General features: G+C 46.6%; 1 protein-coding gene across 1 annotated transcript; it reads left to right on the top strand.

Annotated features, from left to right (window-relative positions):
- Positions 1-788: 788 nt before the first annotated feature.
- On the top strand, positions 789-26,255 carry Egln3 (egl-9 family hypoxia-inducible factor 3). Its single transcript, NM_019371.2, has 5 exons — positions 789-1,679; positions 20,534-20,653; positions 21,447-21,583; positions 23,571-23,644; positions 24,661-26,255. Exons 1-5 carry the CDS (start codon positions 975-977, stop codon positions 24,690-24,692), a joined length of 1,068 nt encoding a protein of 355 aa, NP_062244.2. The 5' UTR covers positions 789-974; the 3' UTR covers positions 24,693-26,255.

Raw genomic sequence — 26,255 nt, 5'->3', positions numbered from 1 at the left:
AAGGACCTGTTTGTCCTCACCAACTACAATAGAGGCTTCTTCCCAGTCTGTCAGCAGAGGGGCCATTGTTTTGGGGAAGAGAATAAAACCAAAAAAGGCTGTCCATAATAAATGATGCTCGAAAGACCCGTTTAGTTTTTCTTTTGACTTAAATGAAAATCCAAATGTGTAAAGATGTGAACTGACTCCCTCCCTCCTCCTCCTCTTCTTCTCTTTCTCTCTCTCTCTCTCTCTCTCTCTCTCTCTCTCTCTCTCTCTCCCTCTCTCTCACTTGGAAGGAAAGGGCATAAGAAATCTGTGTAGACACCAGCTTACAGGTAGATATTTAAGCCTTTTACATAGAGTCTAGTGCTCCCTTACAAGTCCAGTTGCTGTGGTAAAAGCCAGAGAGACCTGGAACAGTGTTTCTTTTGGGGAGCACACGATTGATTTTGAGGGAGAATTTCAGAACCTTTTAGTAAAAAACTTGAGTATGAACATCTCCCACAGGGCGAAATACAAAAGTCTGCAGAATTTGGCAACACTGTCCCTTCCCGGAGTGCCTCCCTATCTCCCTGTCCTCCACCCCCTCCTCAGAGATACACACCAGCCTGGCACACCGGGTGGGAGAAGGTCAAGGGGATTGTTTGTTAATGGATCAGTCAGTTTTGGTTAAAACAGAAGAGGAAAGGAGAGGAAGGAAAGACATCAGATAGGTCTTAGACCTCAATGTTTAAGAAATAAAGTCACCAGAGAGGTGACTAGCCCAGAAAGTGGCAAAAAACTGTTCATGTGAATCTCAGACTTGAGATCCAGGTTTTCAAGTTTGTTAGGGGATTTAATGCAAATCAATATGCAAACAGAGAGCATTGAAAAAAAAATCCAGTCCTTTCTCCGGTCACACACAGGTTAGCTAATGTGGAGCTCGCCCAGATGCTCTGCAGCACCAGCTCAAGGGGAAGGGCCAGGAGGAGGGCAGTCCCGGGGGCGGGACCATGACGTTGAGGTCAAGGCGGGGCTTCCTCTCGTTCCTCCCCGGGCTGCGGCCGCCGCGGCGGTGGCTCCGCATCTCCAAAAGGGGCCCTCCGACTTCTCACTGGGCCAGTCCGGCGCTGGGTGGCAGAACTCTACACTACTCCTGCCGGTCTCAGAGCGGGACTCCCTTCTCTTCAGAGTTTCAAGCAACTTTCCCCGCCTTTGCAGCTAAAGTGGCTCGGGGACCGTGGCTGCCGCAGGTGGTAGAGCCCCCGGCCCGGCTCTCTGCATCTCCGCTGTGCGTTCGCTCTGGGCAAGCCCTCGGTGCGTGCACCCTGGGGGTCCCCCGCCTCGGCTCTGTGAGCGAGATGCCTCTGGGACACATCATGAGGCTGGATCTGGAGAAGATCGCCCTGGAGTACATCGTGCCCTGTCTGCACGAGGTCGGCTTCTGCTACCTGGACAACTTCCTAGGCGAGGTGGTGGGCGACTGCGTACTGGAGCGAGTCAAGCAGCTGCATTACAACGGGGCCCTGCGTGACGGCCAGCTGGCGGGGCCCCGCGCCGGCGTCTCCAAGCGGCACCTGCGAGGCGACCAGATCACGTGGATCGGGGGCAACGAGGAGGGCTGCGAGGCCATCAACTTCCTCCTGTCCCTCATCGACAGGCTGGTCCTGTACTGCGGGAGCCGCCTGGGCAAATACTATGTCAAGGAGCGGTCCAAGGTAGGATGCGTGCGTGTGCCCAGCCGCAGCTGCGCCGCAGGGGACGGGAAGCCTTCGTTCGGAGTGTTGTGTCACCTTGGCTGGGCTGCATCGAACTTTGATTTTTAACCAAGAAGTCAGCTTGCCTTATCTGCCTTACTTGCGTCCCCTCCACCTCCCGGCCTAACTCCTTAAGCAAAAGTCCACGTTAAGGGGCTCAGGTGTCTCGTGATGATGAGCTTCTGCTGACTCTGAAAGAATTGCTCTGGTTTTGGTGATGACCTCAAGGACTACTGGCTGGTGGAGGGAAAAGATATTCCAAACACTGCGACACGCGTGTCCATGATCTGAAGTGCCTGCTTTAAAGCCCTCCGGTACTGCCCTCCACAGTAGCTCACAGAGGCACTCTTAACTCTACTAGAGGCAAGTGTAATTTTTGCCTTGTGTCAGTTGGCTTGTAGAGTTAGGTAGGGTGGAAGGGAAGAGTTTAATGCGAAAAGGTTAAGTAAGACTCCACTTTTGCGCGCAGCCTTTGAGCCCCGGGGCCCAGAATTCTTAGACTCCTCTGCCCTAGTGAAAATTCTCTCCTGTGCCGAGCCCCACGCATCGCCTTTTCCTATAAACTCATGGCAAAGTCCACTCAGACAATCTGATAAGGTTCATGAAGAGAGTGGAGAAGTACCTCTGGGTAGAAAGCTTGCTTTTGCTCACGTAGCCAGTAATGCGGCAGTGGATGGTGATGATTTATCTTGAAAACATTTACAGGTAGATTGGCAGGTAGGCCAGTAGGAGGTGGAGGAGTTGAGACGGTGCATGTAACGTTTCTTTGGGTTAGTCTCTCTCCTGACCATGTCTTCCAATAAGGATAGTCAAACCCTCTCTCCAGGAGCAATTCAGAGAACTTTGCCCATCTGTTGTTGCTGGTCAAGGGACTCTCAGAATCATGAAAACTTCTTCTGGTGCCCAGCAAGGTAGAACATGGCAGCTGAGGAGCATTGACCCACGTAGAGTAGGGAGCTGCAGGCCACTTTCAGACTCGGAGGATGTGAAGGGACTCCGTCGCGCGTCCTCATGAATAGATCCGAAGAAACTCTGAGAGAAAGTGTTGATCTCTAAGTGTTAGTTTGATTTGGAGGTAGTGCAGAGTTACCTGAATTCTGTTAGAGAGTGATAGTAGGGTGTTTTTTTTCCCTTCTATCAGTTTGGTGGTAGACTGGATCATCTGTGTTTTCATCAGGAGTGTTTCTGCACTAAATAAGCTCGCTGATAACCCTGGGCTTCACCTCTGTACTGGTAAGCACTTTCGTGGCTTTGACCTGAAAGGCCAAATGACACTATCAGTTTGGTAAAGTTTCTTCCAAGCTTAGCTGTTAAAGAATTTCCCCCGAGAGGTTTAGGAATAATGTTTCCTCTCTGAGGGAGATTAGAATTGATGGTAAGTCGGGTCCCTAACGTAGTTTATTATTTAGCTTTGACTTAGTGGATGACAGGAGGACCCTGAGCTAGAATTTAATTCAAAGGGAATGGGAAAAGTACTTAGTCATCCAGGGTGAGGAGAGCAAGCTCCGTAGATCCCAGGGTGAACCAAGTAACTTTTTAGCTAGCTGTGAGAATCTGTCCTACCCACCGAAGAGGCATCTTGTCTTATCCAGGCTCTGGCTGTCTTGACTGTTCCTGGCACAAAGCTCTCCTTCACACCCTTCACAAAGTCCACTTCTAGATTGGTCTATTTCCTGGCTAATTAGGACCAAAACTAAAACAACAACAACAAAAAACCAAGTTTCAACAAACAACTATTATAGTTTTTTTTTTTTTAATGTAAAACTTTGATTCACTTCTGTAAGGACGCCCATGGCCTCGGGTCCCTTACTTGGAGTTTACTGGTGATACAGTCATTGTCAAGGCACATCCTGTCTATAGGGGCTACCCTTGCTTCCTTTCGCTTGGCCTGTTTTCTTTCTTACATGCCTTTCCTCCCTCGGTGTCCTTTATTCTGTACTGCTTCCCACAGTACTGATATAGATAGACTTAATTTCCTGCTTATGGCTCCAGGGGAAAGAACCAGAGAGAACTTGTACTGATTTTAAACTTATTTATAACTTTTGATTGAGGGAATTTCAAACATACACACATGTAGACAGGCTAGCATGAACTCCCCCCAGGCTATTTTAGCAACTGCCAGTTTGTACATTTAGTTTAAACTGTTTTTTTTTTAAATAAACTTTAAATTTCTATGCATTGCACTTATGGATTCGTACACCCTCATTACATTTTTTTTTTCTTTAAACTGGACTTGTAAGGGTCATTGGATAATATGAGCAGGACTACAAAGGTGTTGAGAATAAACAAAAATATTTACTAGACCTAAACCATGGGAGAACTCTTAGTAGTCATGTCCCTGTCATGTGCGTGCATGTGTGTGTGTTAGAAATTGTCTGCTTTGCCTTTGTAGCAAAATGGTGTTTGGAGTCCCTCTGGGGAATGCAGGTCCCTGTGGTCCTGAGGAGTATCATGGCGCCCCCTACCCTCAAGTGTGGTCATTGCTTTCCAACCAGCAATGGTTATCTGTTACTGCTCCCTTCTGGAGATCTAGACCATATCCAAGATAAATACTGCTTATAATTTGCTCCCTTTTTCTTTGGCTGCCTAGAGCTTGCAATGGCTGTTTTCCAGAGAACGTGTAATTTATAGAACCAAATGTCCCTTTGCCTGAAGCCTTCACTGTAGAGTGTAGAGTTGGGAACTCTAACAATAATAAATACCGTGTATCGAGCAGTTTGCGCTGCCTGGTGCTCTCTCTCTCTACTCAGCACTGAACTGATTTTACTTATTTTTCTGAGCCCCCCCCCCAAAAAAAAACCAGATTCAAGCACTTAAATACTAGACCCAAAGTCTCTCACAGTCAGGGACCAGGGGCAGTCTTAGAAGGAGGTTGGGGGAGGGTTGGGGTTGCTAAGCCTTGTGGTCTTAGATAAGTTAAGTCATTTGGGTTACATCAAGTGTAAAAACAATAATTTAAAGGTTTTGGGAGGAAGAAATTTATGACAGTACATGTAAAATTCTTAGAATTTCCAGTCTTCGTCCTTGTTTAAAAGCTCCAGGTGAGGTTTGAGATTCTCACCCAGACTGGTCTGACTCAAGTCTGGTTGTAATGTCAGGCCTTCCTATTTAGCACCCCAAAAGTGCACGTGTGTCTCTGAGTTTCTGTGCAGGACTCCTGTGAGCCAGATCACTCACAAATCCATGAGAACTGTAGGGCAGTCTAGTTCCTTGCTAACTGTGTCTCAAGCCATAAGACACACAACACACACTATGGAAGTGGGCCACTTGAGTGAGTTCGAGGTGCAAGTGAAGGATTGGGTTAGTTTTTCCATTGTCGTCGGGGGAAGTATTGCTAGACTGGTTGTTAGGACCCTGACCTGGGTGTCTGTGGACAATGGTGAAAAGGTTGTATTGTGGGCAGACAGGTCTGTCTTTTCCTGGAGACACTGCAGAGGACTGAACTTCGTGGGGCTAATGAATAGGAAGGAGTGTAGCCCCGGGGCATGGGCTTGCTTTTCCCCTTGTGGAGCAGCTATTTGGCCCACCCTTCTGTTAGTGTTAATGCTTGTTGTCACTTACTGGAACTTATGCTGGTTGGAAATTACTCTAAGCAAAAATGGGATGATGTACCATGCCGATCTGATTTCTCTCAGGACCCAAGCGCAGGAAATGCAGTCAGGAGTCTCAGAGGGCTGGGGCCATAAACATGGAACCTTCATACCCAGCTGGTGCAAACTCTCTGAGTTTTAAGACCTTTATTTTTTTTTTCTCTGTTTCTGTTCTGTGTTTCTTCCCCTCTTTCCTTCTAATCCAGCCTTTGCTGCTGCTCCACACATGTGGCTCAAGATGATTCTTTACAATGGCTGCTTCAGCTGTTAGGTTGAGATGGCCTGCAGCTTGAACGACAGCTTCCACTGCCCTGGAGAAAGCTAGATGGCCTTGACCGAAGCTCTGGGGAACTATGAGCCTTGGGTGGTGAAAGCATAGAATTATATGTCACAAATACGGTTGTCGGAGCCCATGACAAGGTGTGATCCTTAGAGAACAGAGATTTGTAGTATCTCTGTGGTCAAAAAAACTTCTGAGGAAATCATTTCTAGAACACAGCCTCGTTAAGAGGGAATCCTTTCTTTGTGGAGGGTGATTTTATGGTCTGTGTTGTTGAATGACTTGGGGAACATAAAGGAAGCTGTGTGGCTATTTAGGAGTTCTTCCTGCTTATGGTGACGCTATGTCTCCAGCCCCTAATATGTGTGTGTGTGTGTGTGTGTGTGTGTGTGTGTGTGTGTATCTGGTCCCTCATTCAGGAAGAAAGGTGTCTCTCCTGTGTGTGTGTGTGTGTGTGTGTGTGTGTGTGTTGTGTGTGTATCTGGTCCCTCATTCAGGAAGAAAGGTGTTTCTCCTAGGAGAGGAGTCCTTCATTAGTCCCCGAGAAGGGCTTGTGGGAACAGGTGCCTCGAAGGCTGGGGCTGGGTCATCTGGTCATGTGGCCCAGGACTAACTGATGAACTCTGCTATGTGAATTCAGTATTTTATTTGAGATTTTTAAACATGGTTCAGACCGAAAATGCTAAGCACCTTTATGGTAGAATTACATTACTTATCTCTGTAACGGTCCTTTGAATGTCCCAGAACAATTTCTCTTTCTGACAGCTTACGCAAATTTGGTAAATCCTCTCCTGATTCCTGACTCCGGCTAGGGAAACTAGTTTTTCTTAATAATAAAAATAGCTTTGCATCCGAGGACTGTATCCTGAGAGCACACCATATATGGGAGACAATGTGCAGAGGCTTGAAGACTTTCACCGAACAGAACTGTCTGGTGAGCATCTCCAAGCACCACAGTACGACGTGTCCTTCAGGACAAGACTCAGAAGGCTGCTCACCTGGGACTTTGTTTGGTCAGCTTGGTATCTGCTTTTGGCTGAATTCTCTGGTGCCCAGTAAACAAAGGGCATTTAACTTATGCCCACTGAAGACCAAAGAGTAGTGAACAAGTTCCTACTGTGGACACTTTTTTAAAAGTTATTTTAGCCACAGATTCGATGATGATTCTTTTGTAACCGTTTTGTGACTGTTAAGTAATGCTTCGAGATACTTGTCACTTTTCTCTGGTGTTTGTCAGATGCACATGTTCTGACACATACGATAGCTTTGATGTTTTCTGCTGGGTATCTGCTGGGTGCCCAGTGGGTGGCTGAATTCAGAGGTACCGGAATTGTAAATACAACAGACAGATCATTTTATGATGCCAGACTAAAGAATTCAACTTTGGCAGATGGCCAGGAACCATTGCTTTGGCTTGGATTCGTAGCTCTGTGGGTGTTTGCCAAGTAAGATTAATGAGCTTGGTTAATTATACAGAGGATTTGTACCCTTTTCTCCTGGTTATTTCTATCTTAAACCAATATAGCACTGGCTTCGGTTTGCCTCCTCTTCTGATACTCACATGTGGATGAGTTTCTGCCCGCGGTTTTGGCGAACTGTGCATCTCTTTCCCTGCTCCCATCTCATTGATACATTCTTATTAAGGCAAGCCCAACTTTTGATTCTTTAGAAGGCACATTGATAATGTTGCCCAAGTTTTAGAGTAAACATGTGTTGTCGCTTTGATGTACACTACCTCCTCCATAAGTTCAGGTATCTGGACACTTATTCCTGAGTTGGCACCGTTTGGTAAAGTTGTAGAACCTTTAGAAAGTGGAGCTTGCTGGAGGAAGTGGGTCACTGGGGGAGGGTCCTGTGGTTTGGAGGCCCTCATATGCTATCTACGCTCACTTCCTGGCTGTAGGCCATTGGGCAGCGTCCTCACTCTCTTCCCATTAGCCTCCCCTGGCCAGGAAACAAGCCTTTCCTATCTTCAGATGCTTCTTGTCAGGTATTTGGTCACATCAACCAGAAAAATAACGAAAATAATGTATGCATCTCACGTTAATCATTTTTGCCTTTCGAAGCAAAAATAACCCCCAAATATGTATAACTGAACGGTGTGGTAGTAGTCTGAATTATTTGCCAGTCAGAAGACAAAATGGGAAACTCTGTTCCAAGTGCCGTCACAACCTGTTTTTTACAGCTTGAAGTTGTCCGGATGTTTGGAGGTGTAGTTTGTATGCTGTCCTAAGCTTGCCTCTGGTATTCACTAGTAAAGCGCCTTCCCCCAGCTCACCCCAACCTCAGGGATGCAAAACCAACCCCTCCTCTTGCCAATTTGATACCTTTTTTAAAACAAACAAACAACAAGAGCTCCAACTTCTTTCATATTCATTTCATTTCATATTCTTGTTTTGTGGGTAATTTGAGTGATTTGAATAGGCCATCAAACCCTCCTTTCACCACTTAGCCAGGGACACGCGCTGGTCAGAATTGGGCCCATGCTGCCCATGCTGCTGCTTGCTTGTTCTCAGCTTCACTGTGGAACCTCAAGTTTTTCCAATTTCCTTTTCACCTAGAATTTTCTTTCTTCAGGAGACATCCTTAAGGAAGAAGAGTGGCTGCCTTTGCTTCTCGCCTTCTCTGTTAACCCCTCCCCTCTGCCTTTGCTAGAATCTGGTCTTGCAGGCTCCCCACTAGTTAGGCAGTTGCCATTCTTAAAAGCAGGATGATAACCAGTGCGGTTCCCTTCCCATTGTCCACCGTAATAACCCTTGGAACCTCCACTGAATCAAGAGACCTCTTCCGTCTGACGTCCTCTGGCCCCTTTACACTCAATCTTTCCCGACTGCCTTCATCCCTCCACTCTGAAATGCCAGATCGGGATTTGCTAGGCATGGCAAGCCAGCCTCTCCATTGTCACGCACTCTATGCCTCCCAGGCCGAGTAGTGCCAGTCTTGGGAAGTTTATCCGTCTCCTGCCTAGATGGCTCCAGGACATTTTTCGGCCGCTTGTTCTGCCCCCCTTCAATGTAGAAGTTCCTGGGCCCGGAGACCACTGTGCTTTGTGTATACAGTTTCCTAAGATTATAGATGGTTGGCTATATTTCATCTTTGAAAGGAATTTTGAATTCCATGGATGTCAGTGTGTGTGTGTGTGTTTGTGTGTGTGTGGTGTGTAATTTTTTTAAAGCACATATGATTTGCTAGGAGATAAAGGAGTTTGCATCATGGTTTCTCACTGGACAAGCTTCGAGGGGCCATTCCAAAGGAGAACCTTAGCTTTGCAAGTTATTGTCTTCCATTGGGGAATTCTGTGCCACTCCTATATCCTGGCAGCTTCTTCACAGATCTGCCTCAGAGAAATAAGAAGCCCAGACCCAAGGCATTGTGTCTCCAAAGGAGGTCTCTCTCAGAACATCTCCCACCCCTTGGTGATCGAATAACATTTTACATTTGAATTTATAGATCTGGGTGGCATCTCTTACTGGGCCTTAGACAGCAACCTTACATTTTATTTCATCTCACTGATTCCGTCCTGCTCTTGGGCAAGTCTGTTCTCTACCCCTGTACAGTATTCTCTGCTTCCAAGAGTACACGGAATTGGATGAAAACTGAAACTAGATTTCCCATGGATTCCTGGGGCCTGCAGACTTGTTCCTAAAGTCAGACCCCAGCCTTGGCCTGATGGTTGTCCTCAGAGGCAGAACTTAGCACAGATAGCATGCTGAACAAAGAAAAACAGCTGGGTGTTTCTTGCCTGCTCCAGGATGGCGGGGACAAAGCTTGTACAGAAAGTTTCCTGTTGGCCACCGGGCTCCCAAAACTAACCAGTGCACAGCTGACCTTTTCACCTTCAAGCATTTAAAAGGAGGCTCTACACACTCTTGGTTCTGGCCTGGCATAGCTGTGGCTCTCAGAGGTTCTGGGCTGGTATCACTATTGGCTCTAAGCACATATTCTTGGGTTTCTCTAGACGTACCTAATCTCTGGATGAGTCTCTGATAGGCTAGGGTGAGAGCTACCCTGGGAAGTTCATGAGGCGTAGTGAGGGTCTTTTCCCAGTTCCTCTATTAGCAAGATTTCAGTTGATTAAATCCAGGCTTATTTATTTGTTGCTAAAGCTAATAGGAGACAAGCTTTTTCATTTACTTGTGAGATTTTGGGGGAACAACCATGCTGTACACGTCTGTGGCTTTTCTTTTTTTTTTTTTTTTTTTTTTCTTTTTTTTTTTTTTCGGAGCTGGGGACCGAACCCAGGGCCTTGTGCTTGCTAGGCAAGCGCTCTACCCCAACCCCTGACTGTGGCTTTTCTATTTGTGGTGATAAACTTCATTTTTTGAGACTATAGTTGGAAGGAAGCTTGAAACTGATTCCCTCCCTCTTGGTAAGTCAAGGGGAAAGTAAATGGCGATGACCACAGATTGGGAGAAAGGAACAAATAAGATTCATGGTCATTTTGGTGGTTCCAAGTGTCTTGCAATCAGCCAAGTCTCTGAAAACTTATCTATATATTCCAAATATGGATACCATGTAGGAGCCCAGAACCCCTAGCCCTCCAGAATAAAGGTGCCTGACTATAAAGGGCGTGAGAAAGCCAAAGTTTAGGACTGTCTGCCCTGAAATATCTTGACTGGAATGGAAGGTGTGATTCAGTAGAAATCAGGGTGTGGTTGCCATTTTGCTTCCAATGGACGGCCTCATTTTTTTCTCCAGTTGGGGGGTTGGAAGGTATGCTTGGCAATTCAGAAGAACTTAGAATTCTTTCTTTGTTGCTTGTTTTGTTGTGTTTTGTTTGTTTGATGTCAGTCTGGTTGCCTCTACTGTCTTGAACCCACTCTTAGCTGGGGTGGGGGTGGGGAGGTGTTCTTGAGCTGTGGATCCTCTCCATGTCCCAAGTGCTGAGATGCCAGGCTTGACCCAGTATACCCTGATTCTGCATTGCTTATCTTGGAGTCGAAGGAAGGCAGTGTCATTCCTGGCCCCTCCAGAAAGAACAGCACTTATTTCAGATATCACTTCCCTTGGTAGTTTGGAAGCGGTGTTGAGTGGTGGAAAGTCGGCACTTCGGAACACTGGCTCCCCTACTTAGCTTTGTGACATCCAGTCCCTTCCTGGAGTCTGACTCTTGGTTCTCACTTTTGGTTGTGGGTTTTGCAGTTTTAAAAGTAGGTTTAGATAGAAAGCCCAGATTGACCTTGAACTTGTGACCAGGACCTTAGGCTTCTGCTAAAGACCAGGATTACCAGTATGTGGGGTCATACCTGGCAGTTCCCTACAACTTGTCTGTTGGGTCCATAGCTGTCTTTGAGGAACTTTGGGACCCATTGAATTAATTGCTTGACTTGGAGCCAGGCATCCTTATTTCTAGTTCCCTTTACATTCCTCAAAACCACAGAGGCATCCATTCCTCTCTGAGAAGCCCCCTCCTCCTACCCCTGGTAAAGGTCTTCTGGATGCCCGCCCCGCTTTAAGCCAGCAGTCTGCATCAAGTGAATTCTAATTAACGTGACTGTAGACGTTTTTGCGGCTTGTGAATTCTAATTAATGTGCCAGTAGCAGAGTTCAGATGTCTCCCAAACTAGCTTCATGCCCTCGCAGGGAAAATTGATCTCTTCCCTGGGATGCTTTTACTTGGTGTTTCTCATTTTCTTTTATGAACTTTTATGTTTCTTCAAAAGAAAAAAAAATTTTTTTCTGAATTGGCCATTTATCAGTTGACTTTGAAGCCAGTTTGGGAACCATAGTTTGTGTTGACATGACCTAATGAAGGAAGATGCTAGAAAGAATCCCCAAACATCCCAGAACATGGAAGGACAGCGTAACTGGCTGGGGAATGGCCCTGGGCTAACATGGGGAGTAGGCATTGGGAAAGGAGAGGGAGGGGAAAGCCCAGGGGCCTGTGTGGGGAGATGGGGTTGGGTTGTTTCTGCAGTGGTAACACAAGCCAGCGCTGCTGCTTTGCCACCAGATCTTTCCTGTCATTTCCTAAGCCATAGAGCTTGACAGCTATTTGCATGCCATTCTATAAGGTATTTAAGTCACCTCGGGATGACTTACAGACAGAACATGGGAAGGTGTGGGTAGGCCGACTCTCCACACCATTTTATGTGGAGGACTTTAGCATGTATTTTGGTATCTGAGGTAGGTCCTGGGGTTGTACCTTACATAGAACTGACGACCTTAATTCCCCCAGAAAGCTTGGGGACAAGCTAGTTAGTCTTGCGTCTTAGATGGCTTTCTTGTTAAGCTTTGGATTTCAGCCTGCTTGAGTGTTCGTGCAGTAACTGCATGTGAGCACTGCGTCTCCTGAGTTCCGACCGCACTGTCTTCTGGGTTGTGGAATCTTAGAGTGGGTGCGTTTTCTTTCCTAAGCTCTGGAATGCAAAGTTAGGATTCTCCTATCTAATCAGTGTTGCTTGAAGCCCCACCCCACCCCACCCTCACCCCAGGACATTTGATTGGTAGCTGTATCTGTTAATAAAGTCTTTTCTTACGGCTCACATTTAAACTGCCGTGAATTCCTTCCTGTTCTTTGGGATTGATTTAAGAAGGAAGCATACAGAGACCCATCCACAGCTGGCGTGGCCTTTCTCTACTGTGTGTGGTCTTCAGGGCACTACAGGTGAAGTTTGATTTTTCTGATAAGTTTTGTTTCTCACATTAAGGAAGTCAAATGCTGTGAGTCCCAACCCCACGTTGCCTTTCTGGTGACTAATGCATTTGTTCTCCAGGGACATGTGGTAACCTCTAGGTCCGTGTAATAACCTGGGTTAATGACTCCCTCTGAGAACGTGTGAACAACAGCCTTGACTCTGGGCAAGCTTCTGCTCACCCTTCCAGTAACCAGGCAATTAGACAGGTTCTGTGGAAGTGCTACCTGGGCGCTGAAGCTTTAGGAAGTGACATCTGCTAACATCTGGGCCAAAGCCTTGGGAAAGAGATGGCTAACCACTCCTCTCAGTGTCCTCTGGCTTGCTGGCCTGGCTGATTTTGTAATTGCCAGGAGGAAGCCCTTGCTGAAAGCCTTTCTCTGGTGACTGGAGAACGGCGGGGGAGGAGCCAGGGCTCCCCAGAGTCTGTCCCCTCCCCTGGCTGCCTGGCGGTGTGCTCGGGTGTGGGCTGGCCGCCACTCTCACGAAGCGCACGTAGCCCTGTCACTCAGTCATCTCCCAGCTGGCCTAGAGCCAGACCTCCACGGGAAGGGCTGCTTTCCCAAACCCAGACAGCCTGCGCTGATATGTGGATGTTACCAGGCCTGTTTACTGTGCCTAATTGCAGGACTTAGAAGAATCCCCTTCAAGCCAAGGAATTAGCTCTAGCTGAGAAAGGAGTGAAAATTGTCTCTTCAAGCCCCAGTCTCCTGAGAGTTTCAGGGGCTTCCTTGGGGGAGAGTGACTCACTCAGAACTCTGTGCACAAAGCGGGGACCCTCTGCGCAGTGGAATCTCAACGGGATACCATTAGATATTATAGTCTTGTGGTCTCCCATAGTTTTGTGCAAACTTGTGGACATATGTGTGTGTTGTGTGTGCGTGCGGGGGCGGTGTCTATGTACCCTCGTGAGTGTTTCTTAGAGTGTGGATCAGGAGCCAGTTTCTTTAACATGAAGATCTCAAAAGACGATGCTGGTACTTGGTACCTGTTAACTCATCAATATCACAGAACAACTACATAGGTGGTTATCTTCGGCATAATTGCTGGTGTTTGTCTGATCTGGAAGCTAGGGCCAAGTTCACCGAGGAGTGGCTGGAAAGTGAAGATGGTGAATTAATCTTCCCTTCTAGGTGCAGTGCCCCAGCCAGAACAGGAAGGGCAGGCAGACCCACTTCAAAGGAACTCAGCCGTTTGTAACACCCATTTGCAAAAGTCCTGAAGTTCCTTCTTGGTTGTGCAATTCAGGTGGAAGGGCACGCACATCACCACACCGCCTTGGCAGTGGTGTTAATGTGTAGCAGTACTCTGGGCGTGTGGGGTCAGGGAACGGCGCTGGTTTTAGTGTGAGCGTCAGGCATGTGAGGCGGGCAGAAGGAGTTTTCCTTATGAGACCAGACAGATAGGGAACATGAGCGATTTGGAGTTGGTTGAAAAGGACTATATACTTGACGTGCCCTGGACTCTGTCATCTTGAAACTTTGGGAAGAAAAGTGGGGGGGAGCTGGACACAGCCATGCTGCTGCCCACCAAACCACACTTTCTTTTCTTCCCCTCACTGGGTCACGTTGGCCTCTAACCAGAGGCACTCTAAGGGAGGAAATGGAAGGGCCTGATCGGAACCTTTGATAGGGATAACAAGCAAGATGCTAAGATAACTAATGACAGTTTGAGCCCTCGCCTACCTTTGTTCTCCGAGTGCTGGAGTTGCCTTCAGCTCCTTTCTTTACCCCATAAGTGCTTGAAATACATTTGTAAAAATTCTGAACCTGGGCAGTGAGGTGGCCCACCTGGTCGGGGAGCTTGCTACCCCTATGCTTGAGCACCTGAGTTTAGTCCTGGGGGACTCACAGGGAAGGAGAGAAGTGACTCCCGCCAGTTGTCCTCTGGCCTCTGAGTGTGTACACAGAAGCTTACACACACACACACACACACACACGCACACGCACGCACACACACGCACGTACATGCACACAAATCATAATAAGAAGAGTTTAAGAAGCCACTAAAAAATATTTCTAAAGCATTTCTAGTGTGGTTTCTTCTTCATATCCAGACCTTCCTTTTTGTTCCATTTCATATGGCTGGCTCAGCTGGTGGCTACTGTGAACCTTGTGCTGGTGACATTTTCCTAAGCTTAGAAAAGACTTTCCATGACTACTGTTGCCATCTTATCAAGAGGCCTTCACGTTAGTGCGCTCGTGTGTGTGTGTGTGTGTGTGTGTGTGTGTGTGTGTATGTGTGTATGTGTGTGCGTGTGTGTGTGTCTGTGTGCGTGTGTGTGTCTGTGTGCATGTGTGTGTGTATGTGTGTATGTGTGTGCGTGTGTGTGTGTCTGTGTGCGTGTGTGTATGTGTGTATGTGTGTGTGCGTGTGTGTGTGTGTCTGTGTACATGTGTGTGTGTCTGTGTGCGTGTGTGTGTGTGTATACGTGTGAATGTATACGGGCACATTCAGGCTGTGCTGTGCATCGTTGAGGTCAGAGGACAAATGGAGTTCGATCTCTCCATTCTCCTTGTTGCTCCCAAGGATAGAGCTTGGGTAGCCCAGCTTGGGAGCAGACGTATTTCCTAAAGTCAACCCACTGCTCTCAGCCACTAGTGTTGTAGGAACTTAATTTTGGTGTCCGTGAAGAACACAAGCCCTCAGTGGAGGAGGAAGGTGGCTGAGGGCTAGAGCTGCAGTTTCAGTCAGCACCTCAGGCTCTCTGCATTTAATCTGTAAAGGATATTTGGCGTTCTTTGGCTCCTTGTCAGAGCCAAATCCAGAACGTAACTTGACATGCCAGCTTCAGTTGTCTTTAACTGAAGAAATGCATTTAGGAACAAACCTCGCAAAGACCGTGCCTCTTCTACTCTGCCGGTTCCCTCTGGTCTTTGTGGTTGGGCCATTGCAGAAAGCATTTGGATATCCAGAGATTTTTATTCTCCATTTTAAACAGGAGAAATTCAAACTTAAGGCTGTTGCTCGCCGTATAGGCCTCTGTTCAGTCATTCATCACCCTGCCCCTGCCTCTGTGTGTCACCTCGTGGGCCCTGCCTAAGCAGGTACCTTTACCAGTGAGTTTCATGAAGTGTTCAAGGGGCAGCTGGCCCTGCTCACCGTCCACATTCATTGTGTGAGTTAAAATACTCGCTGAGCACAATCCGTTTTCCCCGAGTATTGACTTCCATTCCTCCGCTCACAGACCCTAAAAACACTGCCAGTACGTGTCACCTAGCCCTCCTTGTCACCTGAATCCCAATGAGACTGTTTCAAGCCACAGAGCTCAGCTGTGGCTCTCTCCCACTGGGCTTCTGTCCAAGCTGATGAAGGTGTGTGCCCTCCTTTAATTTCTCCTGACCCTCGACGCGTCTGACTGTGCTTTAGGGTAGAGCGGAGGGAAAAGAAGGAAAGGGCCCCCCACCCCCCATTACTCTAGATGCCAATGAAAGCAATCCCAGATCTTGTGCTATGAGTTTTACATGGATTATTTACTTCAGTTTGCTTTCCCATTTTTACAGAGGAGTTAGCTGAGGCACAAGGAGATTTAAGCGCTGGTAACCTGTACCTAGGCTGTGCCATGTTCACTGAGTTTAAACTGTTTCTTCTTCTCTCTGGCATTGTTGCCCTCTCCTCCCCCTCCTCATTTCCCTCTTCCCCCACCTCCTCCCTCTCCTGCTTCTTCTACCAGACAGTGTCTCTTTAACAGAACCACCCTAAATTAAACAGATCCGAGGGCGGGAGAGCTAGATGGTCCTCAGTGATTAAGAGTGTATGTGCTCTCACAGAGGACCTGCCTTTGATTCCTAGCACCCAGGACACTGCCAGTTTCAGTGGGATCTGATGCCTCCCAGCCTCTGCACCGGTGCCGGTGCCGGTGCCTTCACACCCATAGAGACAAAATTAAGCAATAATATTAAATCCACCCCCCTCCCAAAGAAGAATTAAAAAACATTCTTAAAAAAGAAAAGGGAAAACATTCTTACAAAGCTTTTGCTAGTATCTGTTTAGTAGCTAAGAGGTCCAATGTGTTTGTAGACTCAATTTTGAAGGCTGTTCAGCCGGATAACTTTAATGTTCGACTGTTCTTGGCTTGACTCTTTGTTTGGCTTTTTGTTTTTACGACCGTAGCTCCCTTTGTAGGGCAGGCAACTGTAAAATCTGTGATGCTCTTGCTTCAGCCTCCTTAGGAACTTGAGTATCAGGTATGTGATTCTGTGTCAGGCTTAAACAATATCTGTATATCAATTGTGAATTCTGTAAATGAAATGATCGGATTTTTTTTTTTAGTTTTGCTGAGTAAGAATTTGCATAAACGCAACTTTGCATTTGTAAAGATCAAGTTATACGAAGGAATCTGATTCCAAAGTCCCAAGCATTTTGTGTGTGTGTGTGTGTGTGTGTGTGTGTGAGAGAGAGAGAGAGAGAGAGAGGCAGAGAGAGACATATATAATACATATGCATTTATATGTGTATATACATTTTCATAAAAACACATAGCATGGCTTCTTTCTTTTTGAGGGGCTAGGAGTCATGGCATAGGCTGTCTTGTATGGTGCGACTGTACTGCTTGCCCCCCCTCCAGTCTGCGGTATGGTCGGTCCGTAGAGAAGTGCTAAGTACACTGTCTGAAATGAGCATTATTGCTGAGTGAACAGGCGAGGCTGTTGATGCTGGTTTTAAAACTGTGTCCTCCGTCAGGCTGTGGCTGGTCGCTATAGAGCATCCAGTCGAGGCCTTGGAGTATGCATCCTGGACTTGATCTCTGCACTTGGCTCTTTGTTTGTTTGTTTTTGTAATTCTCCCACAGCTTTCAACAGATGCATGGTTTTCTTTTCCGCTGGTGGCATTTGTAAAGTAGATTTTACATTTGGATTCTGCTATACAGTTCTTCTGTGTTTGTACACCTCTCGCCTGAACGTGACCACGGAGGTGTCTTGAAGCACAGATCTCTGGTGTAGAGCCAGCTCGGGAACACCTGGTTCATTCCTCTCATTTCCTGTTGCTACAGAGCTATGGGGAGGCCTCTGGGGGATGGGGGTTTGTTCAGGGGCCGGTGCCGGGGTTGGTGATGCATCAGAGAACGTGCAGAATCAGGACATGCTGATTCATCTGCAAACCCAGGACTAGAATCGGGGCACAGCCACCATGCTACCAAAGGGACACGGATGTGCTATTAAAGTGCTGCAGATTTCAAGTATTGGTCAAGCCAGGAAGTTTTTGCCAATAAAAAAGCCCTATAATAAGATACCTTCCTCATTCCCATAAAACATGAAGTGTTGCAGTGTTTCCCTCTGACCTGCTCTCTGGCTTCATTACAGACTCGATGAGGTTTAGATAACAGATCTGATAAAACCATCAGTTTCCGGAGTCTGTTACTGCCCCGTGCACAAATTGGCATGGGCTTGATGACTCGTCCCTGAGGTTTGCCTATCAGTGCATCCATAGCTTCACAGTTTGAGATCCTGTCGAGGACCAGCAGACAGTTGGGGGAATGAATGTGTTCAAGCCAAAACCCATCTCCTGTGGCACTCAGCCAGAGACCTCAGTGGTACAATTGGTCAGCAAGGTTGCGGCGGGACCTTTGAGCTTCCCGTGGTTTCCTCTCATTGTTTAAACGTGATGCACATGGCTTCTGGAATCGGAGAGAGGGTGACTTGCACTCCGGCCAGAAAAATGATTTCTTCCTTCCCTTAACAACATGTATGCTCACAAATAGCGGGGTGTCCTAGTGGCAAGTCCACAAGGCACTGTGCCAGCACATTCTCTGTTTTATACCTGCAGCAGTTAGTGGAGGGTGCGTTTGTGGGAACTGTCTGTACTTCCCGCCTGTACTTTAATTCGCGCTGAGTTCTAAAGCCTGTGCGTGCGTCTTAATGTCCTACAGGACACTGCTTTCTTCACAACGTGCTGAGCTTAGATCAAGTCTTCTCTTTGGACATTGGAGGACTGTGTTAATTACTTGTCTCATTGCTGTAACAAAACACCCGACAAAAGCAGCTGAAGGAAGGAGGGATTTACTTTGGCTCAAGTCCCAGGGCACAGTGCTTCGTGGCAGGAAGTCATGGCGCAGCTCAAAGCAGCTGGACACGGTGATTCCACAGTCAGGAAGCAGAGGGAGAAGGATGCTGGCGGCAGCTCATTTTCTCTCTTCTTTAGTTAGGACAGGTCTCCCACCTCAATTGACCCAATCTACAAAATCTATCCCCAACACCAACAGAGATTTGTCTCCAAGGTGATCCTACATCCTGTCAAATCGGCAATCGATATAAACCATGTAGCCCGCCCCCCTCATCACAGGAAGGAGCCTGGGATCACAGTCGATTGCAGATGAGGTAGATGGCAGGCATCCAGACCGCTGACCTTTTCTGGGAGCAGAGCTGTTTCGGAATATAAAGCTGAAACACTGACTGACAGCAGGCGGTTTTTTGGTTTTTTTTTTTTTTTTTTTAAGTCTGCCCAGTAGTGGGGAGACTGGGATGGTGGGGGAATCATGGAGTCATTGTGCTAAGTGGCTTTCATTGTTGGCCCTCACACACTTACGACCCGCTGCTTCCAGGAATAGGTGATTCCCTATGTCCTAGGGAACTTGTCTCTTCCTCTGCGGCCAGGCCAGCCGCTTCTGGCTGCTCACAACCGCCTCTTTTTCGAGCCGCCATCTATTTGGTAATACCATTTGTCAAATCCTTATTACAGTCACCTCAAAACCCGACTTTTGGGGAAATGTTCTGGCTAACAGAGCAACTTCAGCTCGACACAGGACAGCACAGTGGCTTGTCCAGAGGCCAGCTGAGGGGTCGCTCGCTGCGAGGATGGTCAAGTACAGATAGCCTCTGATTTAACTTAAGTTCATTCCAAAGCCAGGCCACTACTGAGCTTCCAGCACGCAGTGTGTGTGAGGCCCAACTCTGTTTTCAGGCTCTACTGGGAACCAGCTCCCTGAACTGCCAGTGGCTTAGTTTGGGGCTGTTCCAGACTACTCCTTTTCCTCATGAAGTAACCTTGCTATTTATCAAGGAGTATTACAACCCAGACCCCTAAATATGTCTGAAAGTATGCTTTCAAATCAGAGGAAGGAAAGCTGTTAAGCTGGGTAGCATGCACTCTGGTAGCAAAGAACCGTCGACAAGTTCATTGACACACTGATATGATCTGTCAGCTTTTCAGTGGACAAACCTCTGTGTCTGGTGCTCCTTAACGCCAAGATTGCACGGGTAACTGAGGTACGAGGGAAGCTTCGGGCTCTCCTTACTAGTTCCGATGTTTTCCTTACATACTCCAAATCCCTATAATGTTTAAAAATTATAGTTGTGTCTTGTAATGAGAATAGGTTTTATATTTTGCTTCTCTACCCCACCCCCACCTCTGTTACATTTCCCCCATGAAACAACAAAGGCATATTAACCTGTAATTGTAATTCTCAGTTAGGATTTTTCTAGGTGGCTTTCTTCTTCCACCTTGAGGGTATAGGGTTAACCATCATCAGGAAGAACATAGGATTTAGGGATACATTCCTCTGTGTGTGTGTGTGTGTGTGTGTGTGTGTGTGTTACATTTATTTATATATTACATTGATTTATGTATGTCTATTTATATATTTACATAAATGAATGGCTTTTTTCCCCTTCTAAGAGATCTCCCTGTATTGTGTGTGCTGACTCGTTAAGTGTTAAGGTCTGGCTTTCCACTGACCCTTCTCTTTTCTTGCGGTCCTAAGCTTTTATTGAGTAAGTGACCTTTACTCCCTTTAGAATCAGACACGTTTTTGTAAGAAAACCTGCGTAATTCCACAACGTGGGGCACTGCTAACCAAGCACAGTCCCTAAGCCCCACACCAAAGATTCTTTCTTTCGTTTAACCTCTCTGCACACCCTGTCCCTTCCTTCCTTTTGGAGAGGGTCTCCCTCTGTGGGCCAGGCTGGCCTCATGTTTGTGCCCCAGCTTCTGAGTACTAACGTTTACATGTCCGTGCCCACTATACTATGCCTGCCTCTCATATCTCTGGATTCTGATCTCATGGGGCTTGGATGGGAACCCGGAACCTGCTTTTCCACAAAGGAATATTAAAGAAAGGCAAGCATCTTGTTGATGATGTGGGTGGGTTTCTTTAGGAAGTTCTCAGTGTTCTAGAACGTGGGAATATTACCAGATCACTTACCCTGCACCAAGTCCTAAGGCCGGGCCCGCCTGTTAAGCTTTCATACCAAAGATTACCTTGTGTTCGTTTTATGTTCTGATCGTAATCCAAATGTATGCACTGTGTACCTCTGCTGTGGGAGGAGACTACCTACACTTTTTTTAAACAGCATCTCTGGAATGTCTCCACAGGCGATGGTGGCTTGCTATCCAGGAAATGGAACAGGTTATGTTCGTCATGTGGACAACCCCAATGGTGATGGCCGCTGTATCACCTGTATCTACTACCTGAATAAGAATTGGGACGCCAAGGTACTGTGGAATAGTGTGTGCCTGCATGCCTGTGTCTGTGCGTGAGTGTCTGTGTGAGTGTGTGTGTGTGTGCGCGCGTGCGCATATGTGTGTAGCTTGGGGAGTTATATGTTATAGAAGGTGCAGATAGAGGTGTTCTGAGTTCAGATCAAAAGAGCATGCCATTTCTAACTAGGTAAAACCTTCCGGTGGCTTTAAGGGAGTTATAGCTTCTAATAGCCGGTCTCCACTGTTTATGTCTTACCTCCCCCAAACCCCTACTTATGGAATTAGTGCCAAATATTAAGAAGATAGCTAGTTGTTCTAGTAGGACAAGTAGATTGTTCATGTGAAAAAAGAAAAGGCAACTGAGGAGACGGATAGATGTTCAACAAGATGCAGATAGCATGGCGTGAAAGGTCACGGAAGGGTCCAGTCAATGGGGTCAGAGGGCATTTGAAGAGTTCAGAGGTCAGCCATAAATAGTTATTACAGGAGCAGCTGTATGGGGGGCGTAGATTGAAGCAGTCTGACTTGGACAGTTTTGTGTGGTGCTCCGACTGTCCTATTTTGCGTCTGTGGCCTTCATGACCGTGGGAATGGGAAGATGCTGAACTGAAGTTGAATATAACTGTCTATAGCTAAGTCTGATACAAGTTCAATTCCAAAGTATGAGGGGGAATAAATAGTTATGGGCCAAAACCCACTTAAAGTTGAAGTATGGGTGGTATTTCTCCAGGATAGAGGTAACACATCATTGCTGATAAACCTCCTGTGAGACCAGGAAATAACTAATTATCTTCTTGGTTTTCAGTTACATGGAGGGGTCCTGCGGATATTTCCAGAAGGAAAATCATTTGTAGCAGACGTGGAGCCCATTTTTGATAGACTCCTGTTCTTCTGGTCAGACCGCAGGAATCCACATGAAGTTCAGCCCTCCTATGCCACCAGGTAAGAGGTGGGGGTCACAGTTCCTCTTCTAGGGTGCATACGAACCCTAGATTCCTGAAAACTAATGTCCTATATAAGGAAGTGCTGGGTACACCCCAAAACTGAGAGAACCTGTTTGGAGTGATGGAAATTGAAGGAGCCTCCTTGGGATTCATTAGCATACAAATCTGACTTCAATTTAAAGTAACTATTAACTTCCTGTTCTGTGAGTTGTGCATACCGCAGTCTCAGTCCCTTAGAATGTTTTCCCCTGTCCTTCTGTCCCTTCCTTCTCGACCATTAAGAAAAAGTTAGAGTTGCCTGGGCTTTGCGGTTCACTCCTGTGATACCAGCACTTGGAGGTTCGAGGGTTTAAGTCCCAAAAGCATCAGGGAACAGACAGAGCTAATGTTGAGCTGGCCCCCGTTACCACGTGTCAAGTTCTGCTTCTTTGAGTGAATTTACAGTCAGTTGAAGCAAAGAAAGAACCTTGGGAAGGAAAAGGGAATTTGTCTTGAATTTACTTCCTTTTCAACTCTTTCTATAGCTTAACATGTGTCTGGGCTAGCCTCATCCATGCAGTAACAATTGGATGTTATAGTTTTGTTTGCTCCATCCATCCATCCATCCATGCATCCTTGAGACAGGTCTCTTGTTGGGCTGGCTTGGAACTCACTATATAGCAGAGGATGACCTTGAGTTTCTGATCCTCCTGCCTCCACCCCCTAAGTGCTGCAGTCATAGGCATGGCCACTGCGTATAGTTTTTTCTGATGTTAGCTACGGCTTTAGGCACACAATGCAAGCATTCTATCAACTGAATAGACCCCAGACCATAATTCAATGTTCTTAAAACCTTTTTCCTTTTTATTTTTTTCTTCCCCCCTCCTTCTCTCCCCTCCTCCCTCCCCCACCCCCACCCGGGCACATGGATAAGCAGAATTCTAAAGTCAATGAACAACTTAGAATTGTAATCTTAATCTAGAAAGCCGATAAAAGCATTTACTCCTCTTCTGCCTTGAGTTCTCCCTTCTCTTCCCACACCACGGGCCAGGCAGGGAGCAGAGTGGTGTGGAGTAGGGCTTGTCCTGGGAAGGGTGTTGAGGTGGGAAAGCTGTGGAAGGATGGTGTTCAGCATTATCAAGCTTAGCCTTCTGCATAGCCCTATAGACATCCTGACCTGAGCTCCAGTTACAGATTCAGTCACACTGTGACATGCTCTGCATAAACAGGCCACGAGTCGCTGCCGCTGAAGTCTACCTGCGGCTTGTTTTATGGGGTTCAATAATAGGACCCTGTTTTGTGGCAGGATTCTCTAGTTACTTCCAAGCCCCACTGTGACCAACTTTATAGAGGAAACATTAGCAAAAGTGATCAGAAGTCCCTGGGGGTTGAGTTGGGGATGGGGTGGGGTGCCGTGGAAAGTACTGTAGCTAATGATAATTATAAAAGTAGAAGGTTTAAAAATCCAAGCATGAGATAGTGCCAATTACAGTCCCTTCCACTAAAGCAAGTAACAGGAGCAGTGGAAAGCCCAAAGGTATCAGTACCGAGCTGAGTCTTGGCACCGGTGCTGAAAACTAAAGAAAGCAGGGCGAGAGTTAGGGTGGACAAAGCTACTTGTGAACACTTCCCTCGGATGTTGTTACCTCCCCTTCTCTGTTCTCTTCCGTCATCTTGGGTCTCCATCTATTGCGGGGCAAGTCTCTTTCAGGCCTTCCTAGGCAGATTACCTTTGCCCATTGCATTCTTACCCCTCCAGTCAGTCACTGGAGCCTGAGCTCTTAAGGGAAGTTTCTAGGGATAGCATCGTTGAGTTCCCAGTGCTCGGAGCAGGACCTGGCAGTCCCCGGAACGCCTGTGTTACACAGCATTTAAACAGAATCCGTCCCAAGGAAACACTTGTACATTAAAACGGTGGTGGTTTTGCAAGTGATTTTACTGTGAGCCTCACAGAGTTAGTTCAAAGCTTTTGGTGGTCTCCAATAGCACGTGTGTTTCTTCCACAGGTACGCCATGACTGTCTGGTACTTCGATGCTGAAGAAAGGGCAGAAGCCAAAAAGAAATTCAGGAATCTAACTAGTAGGTGTCTGGCCATTTCTGCAACTTTAGTTTTATACTTTTGTAATGACACTGTTTAGTCTCAGTCGTGACTTAGCTTCATGTGTAACGATACCTAAAGCCTTGACTTTCATGCTCTTAGAGGAATCAGAAGGACACGCATGGGACATTGCCCCTTGGGATGTCCACTCACTGTGGGATGGTTTGTAATAGACAGAAATAATTAACTTTTTATTGTGACTGTTAATCAGTCATGTCTAATATAAAATTTTGCTCACGGATTTAGCATTAATATAAAAGTATAACAGATCCTAGTGCCAGTGGTATGGGATTGTGGCTCGGTATAGAAGAAGTAGGGCTCTCACACTATCAAACCGATATGATTTCACATCGTTCCTGGCATCCGCAGCCAGCATTCATAAGCCATGCTTCTCAATACTGGCTATGCTAAGCTGAGCTTGGCGGAACAAGCACGAGGGGCTCCACCAACTAGACTGGGGCAGGGGGACCGTGAATTTGATGTCAGCCTGACCTCTGTAATGTCCGGCCTCCCCAAAAAGTTATACGAAAGCAGTAATCCTACCAAGTTGGTTCATGGAAAGGTAAACTTCTGTCCCTCTGAATACAGGAAATGCTGTGTCCTGTATCCCTCTTTCGAGTAACTGAGTGTTAGTATACTGAATTGATCCTAAGACGTCCTAAACGGAAAACGAGAGATGTCGCTCAGTTGGAGCACTAGTCTAACGTGTGGCATGTCATGGGTTCAATTCTTTTTACTGCCAAATAAATAAAATGTATTTTTACATAAAGAAATTGACGTAACTCTACCTAAGTCATGACCTCTGTACCTATCAAATGCCAAGAAAAGATGGCTTTACAAAGTTCTGTTGGGAATCTCAATTAGCTCTATAAAAGGGGATGTTTTTTACTAGAGGAGTGGGGGGGGGGGGGAGAGGGAGAGGGAGAGGGAGACTTGATGACTGACATAATTCATCAAATTTGACTCCCTAACTTGTTTTTCCCTGTTTCCAACCCAGGAAAAACTGAATCTGCTCTTGCTAAAGACTGACGGTGGTGTGAAGTCCGCTGGGCGCATTCGTTTAGTGACAGTTCCTGAAATGTTAAGTGTCAAGATCCAAAGACTCTGTCCAATCCCCTGCCTACCGCCTGCATCGTTTGGCTCCCTACCTTGTTTGTGGTACTTCGTGTTTTCTTGCTGGGAATGCGTTGCCCTCCAGACACTCTCTTTGCCGGATGAACTCATTTGCTAACTCCAGAAACACCTGCAGACATCCTAGCTGGCCAGCGGTTTAACGGATAGATCTGGGAATGGATAGATATGGGAATGCAGCTGTTCAGCCCAGGATTGCCTCGTGTTCGCACTTTATGCATACTTCCTGGTCTGATAGGAGGAGGTTTGCGAAGAAATAAACTGGTGACAGATGCCACAAAGAGGCACCCTTGAAACCCTAACAGCAAGAAAGAGAAAGATCTGAACTATTTCCAGATGTTGTTAACCCGAGACTGGACGATTACGGACAACCTGATGACATTATCGCCTCTAGAAAGGGCTGCTGTCATAGCGATCGATTTATAAGTGTCCCACGGTGGATGCTCCTTTTTCCTGGTCCTACAACCTGTTCTTTTTGAAGGTCATTGCTAAATTGATGCTCTCTTGTCGAAGACGACCCCAGCCTGTATGCTCCATTTTTACTTCTTACTTGGGGATCCTAATTATCCAGAGAATAAAACTCACCAGGTAGTTTGGGTTGTTTTTTCTGGTACTGAAATTTGAAGTTAAATGAGAGGACAGGAAGCGTCCTGGTAATTTAGCTTCTGCTAACTCTGTGGGAAGAGCAAAGCCTAGCGGTATGCGATAACCATGCATACGGTGAGCAGTTCGAGAGGGAGATGTGGTTGGAAGTGCAGACAGCCCCCTTTCATCATGTTCCCTTTAACTGTTCTTCGTTCATGGCTAAGAACAGCATGTTGTACTCTTAAAAGATATGGAAATAAAAAGACCTCAAAGCTATCGAGTTCTCCCACATTGTCTGCTCTGCCAGCCTCGCTTTAGCCGTCTTGATCCTTGAGAGCAACTGGTTGGTAGTGCAGCCAGTGTTGTGGAATTTCCTAGAACTGTGGGAGGTTCTCCTGCTGCAGGATGCAGGTGCCGCTTCCCCCAGAACTCTGTACGAAACACCCATTTTACGGAAGTTAGCCATCCTAGTTTTCGCTGCTACTTCCCCATCTTTCGAACCTCTTTAATTTCCTTGCTAGAATCCCACAAGCAGCACAGACCCGAGAGTGTTTTATTTCATCGTGTTCAGCCATGCAGACTTTCCAAGAAAGAAGTTGATACTTTTTTTTTTTTGGGAAAGTGTCCAGGAAGAACTGTCATTCCTTCCCCCATGGCTCTGTTTTGTTTTATTTCCCACCTTCTAACTTACAATGTCATTTCCTTATTTATTATGTTTATTGTCTTGTAGCCTATGATGTCTAGAGTGTTAAACACAACGAAGGCAGGGATTTTGTACGTTTTTGATCCATGCAGCATGTTCCCAGCACCTAAGCTAACATACAGTAAGCAACGGCTTACCAAACACATGTTCAATAAACTCAGTCTCCTCTGTAA

Source organism: Rattus norvegicus, chromosome 6 (genome assembly GCF_036323735.1).
Source record: "Rattus norvegicus strain BN/NHsdMcwi chromosome 6, GRCr8, whole genome shotgun sequence".
NCBI classification, from domain to species: domain Eukaryota; kingdom Metazoa; phylum Chordata; class Mammalia; order Rodentia; family Muridae; genus Rattus; species Rattus norvegicus.
This window is presented reverse-complemented; position numbering and strand designations above follow the sequence as displayed.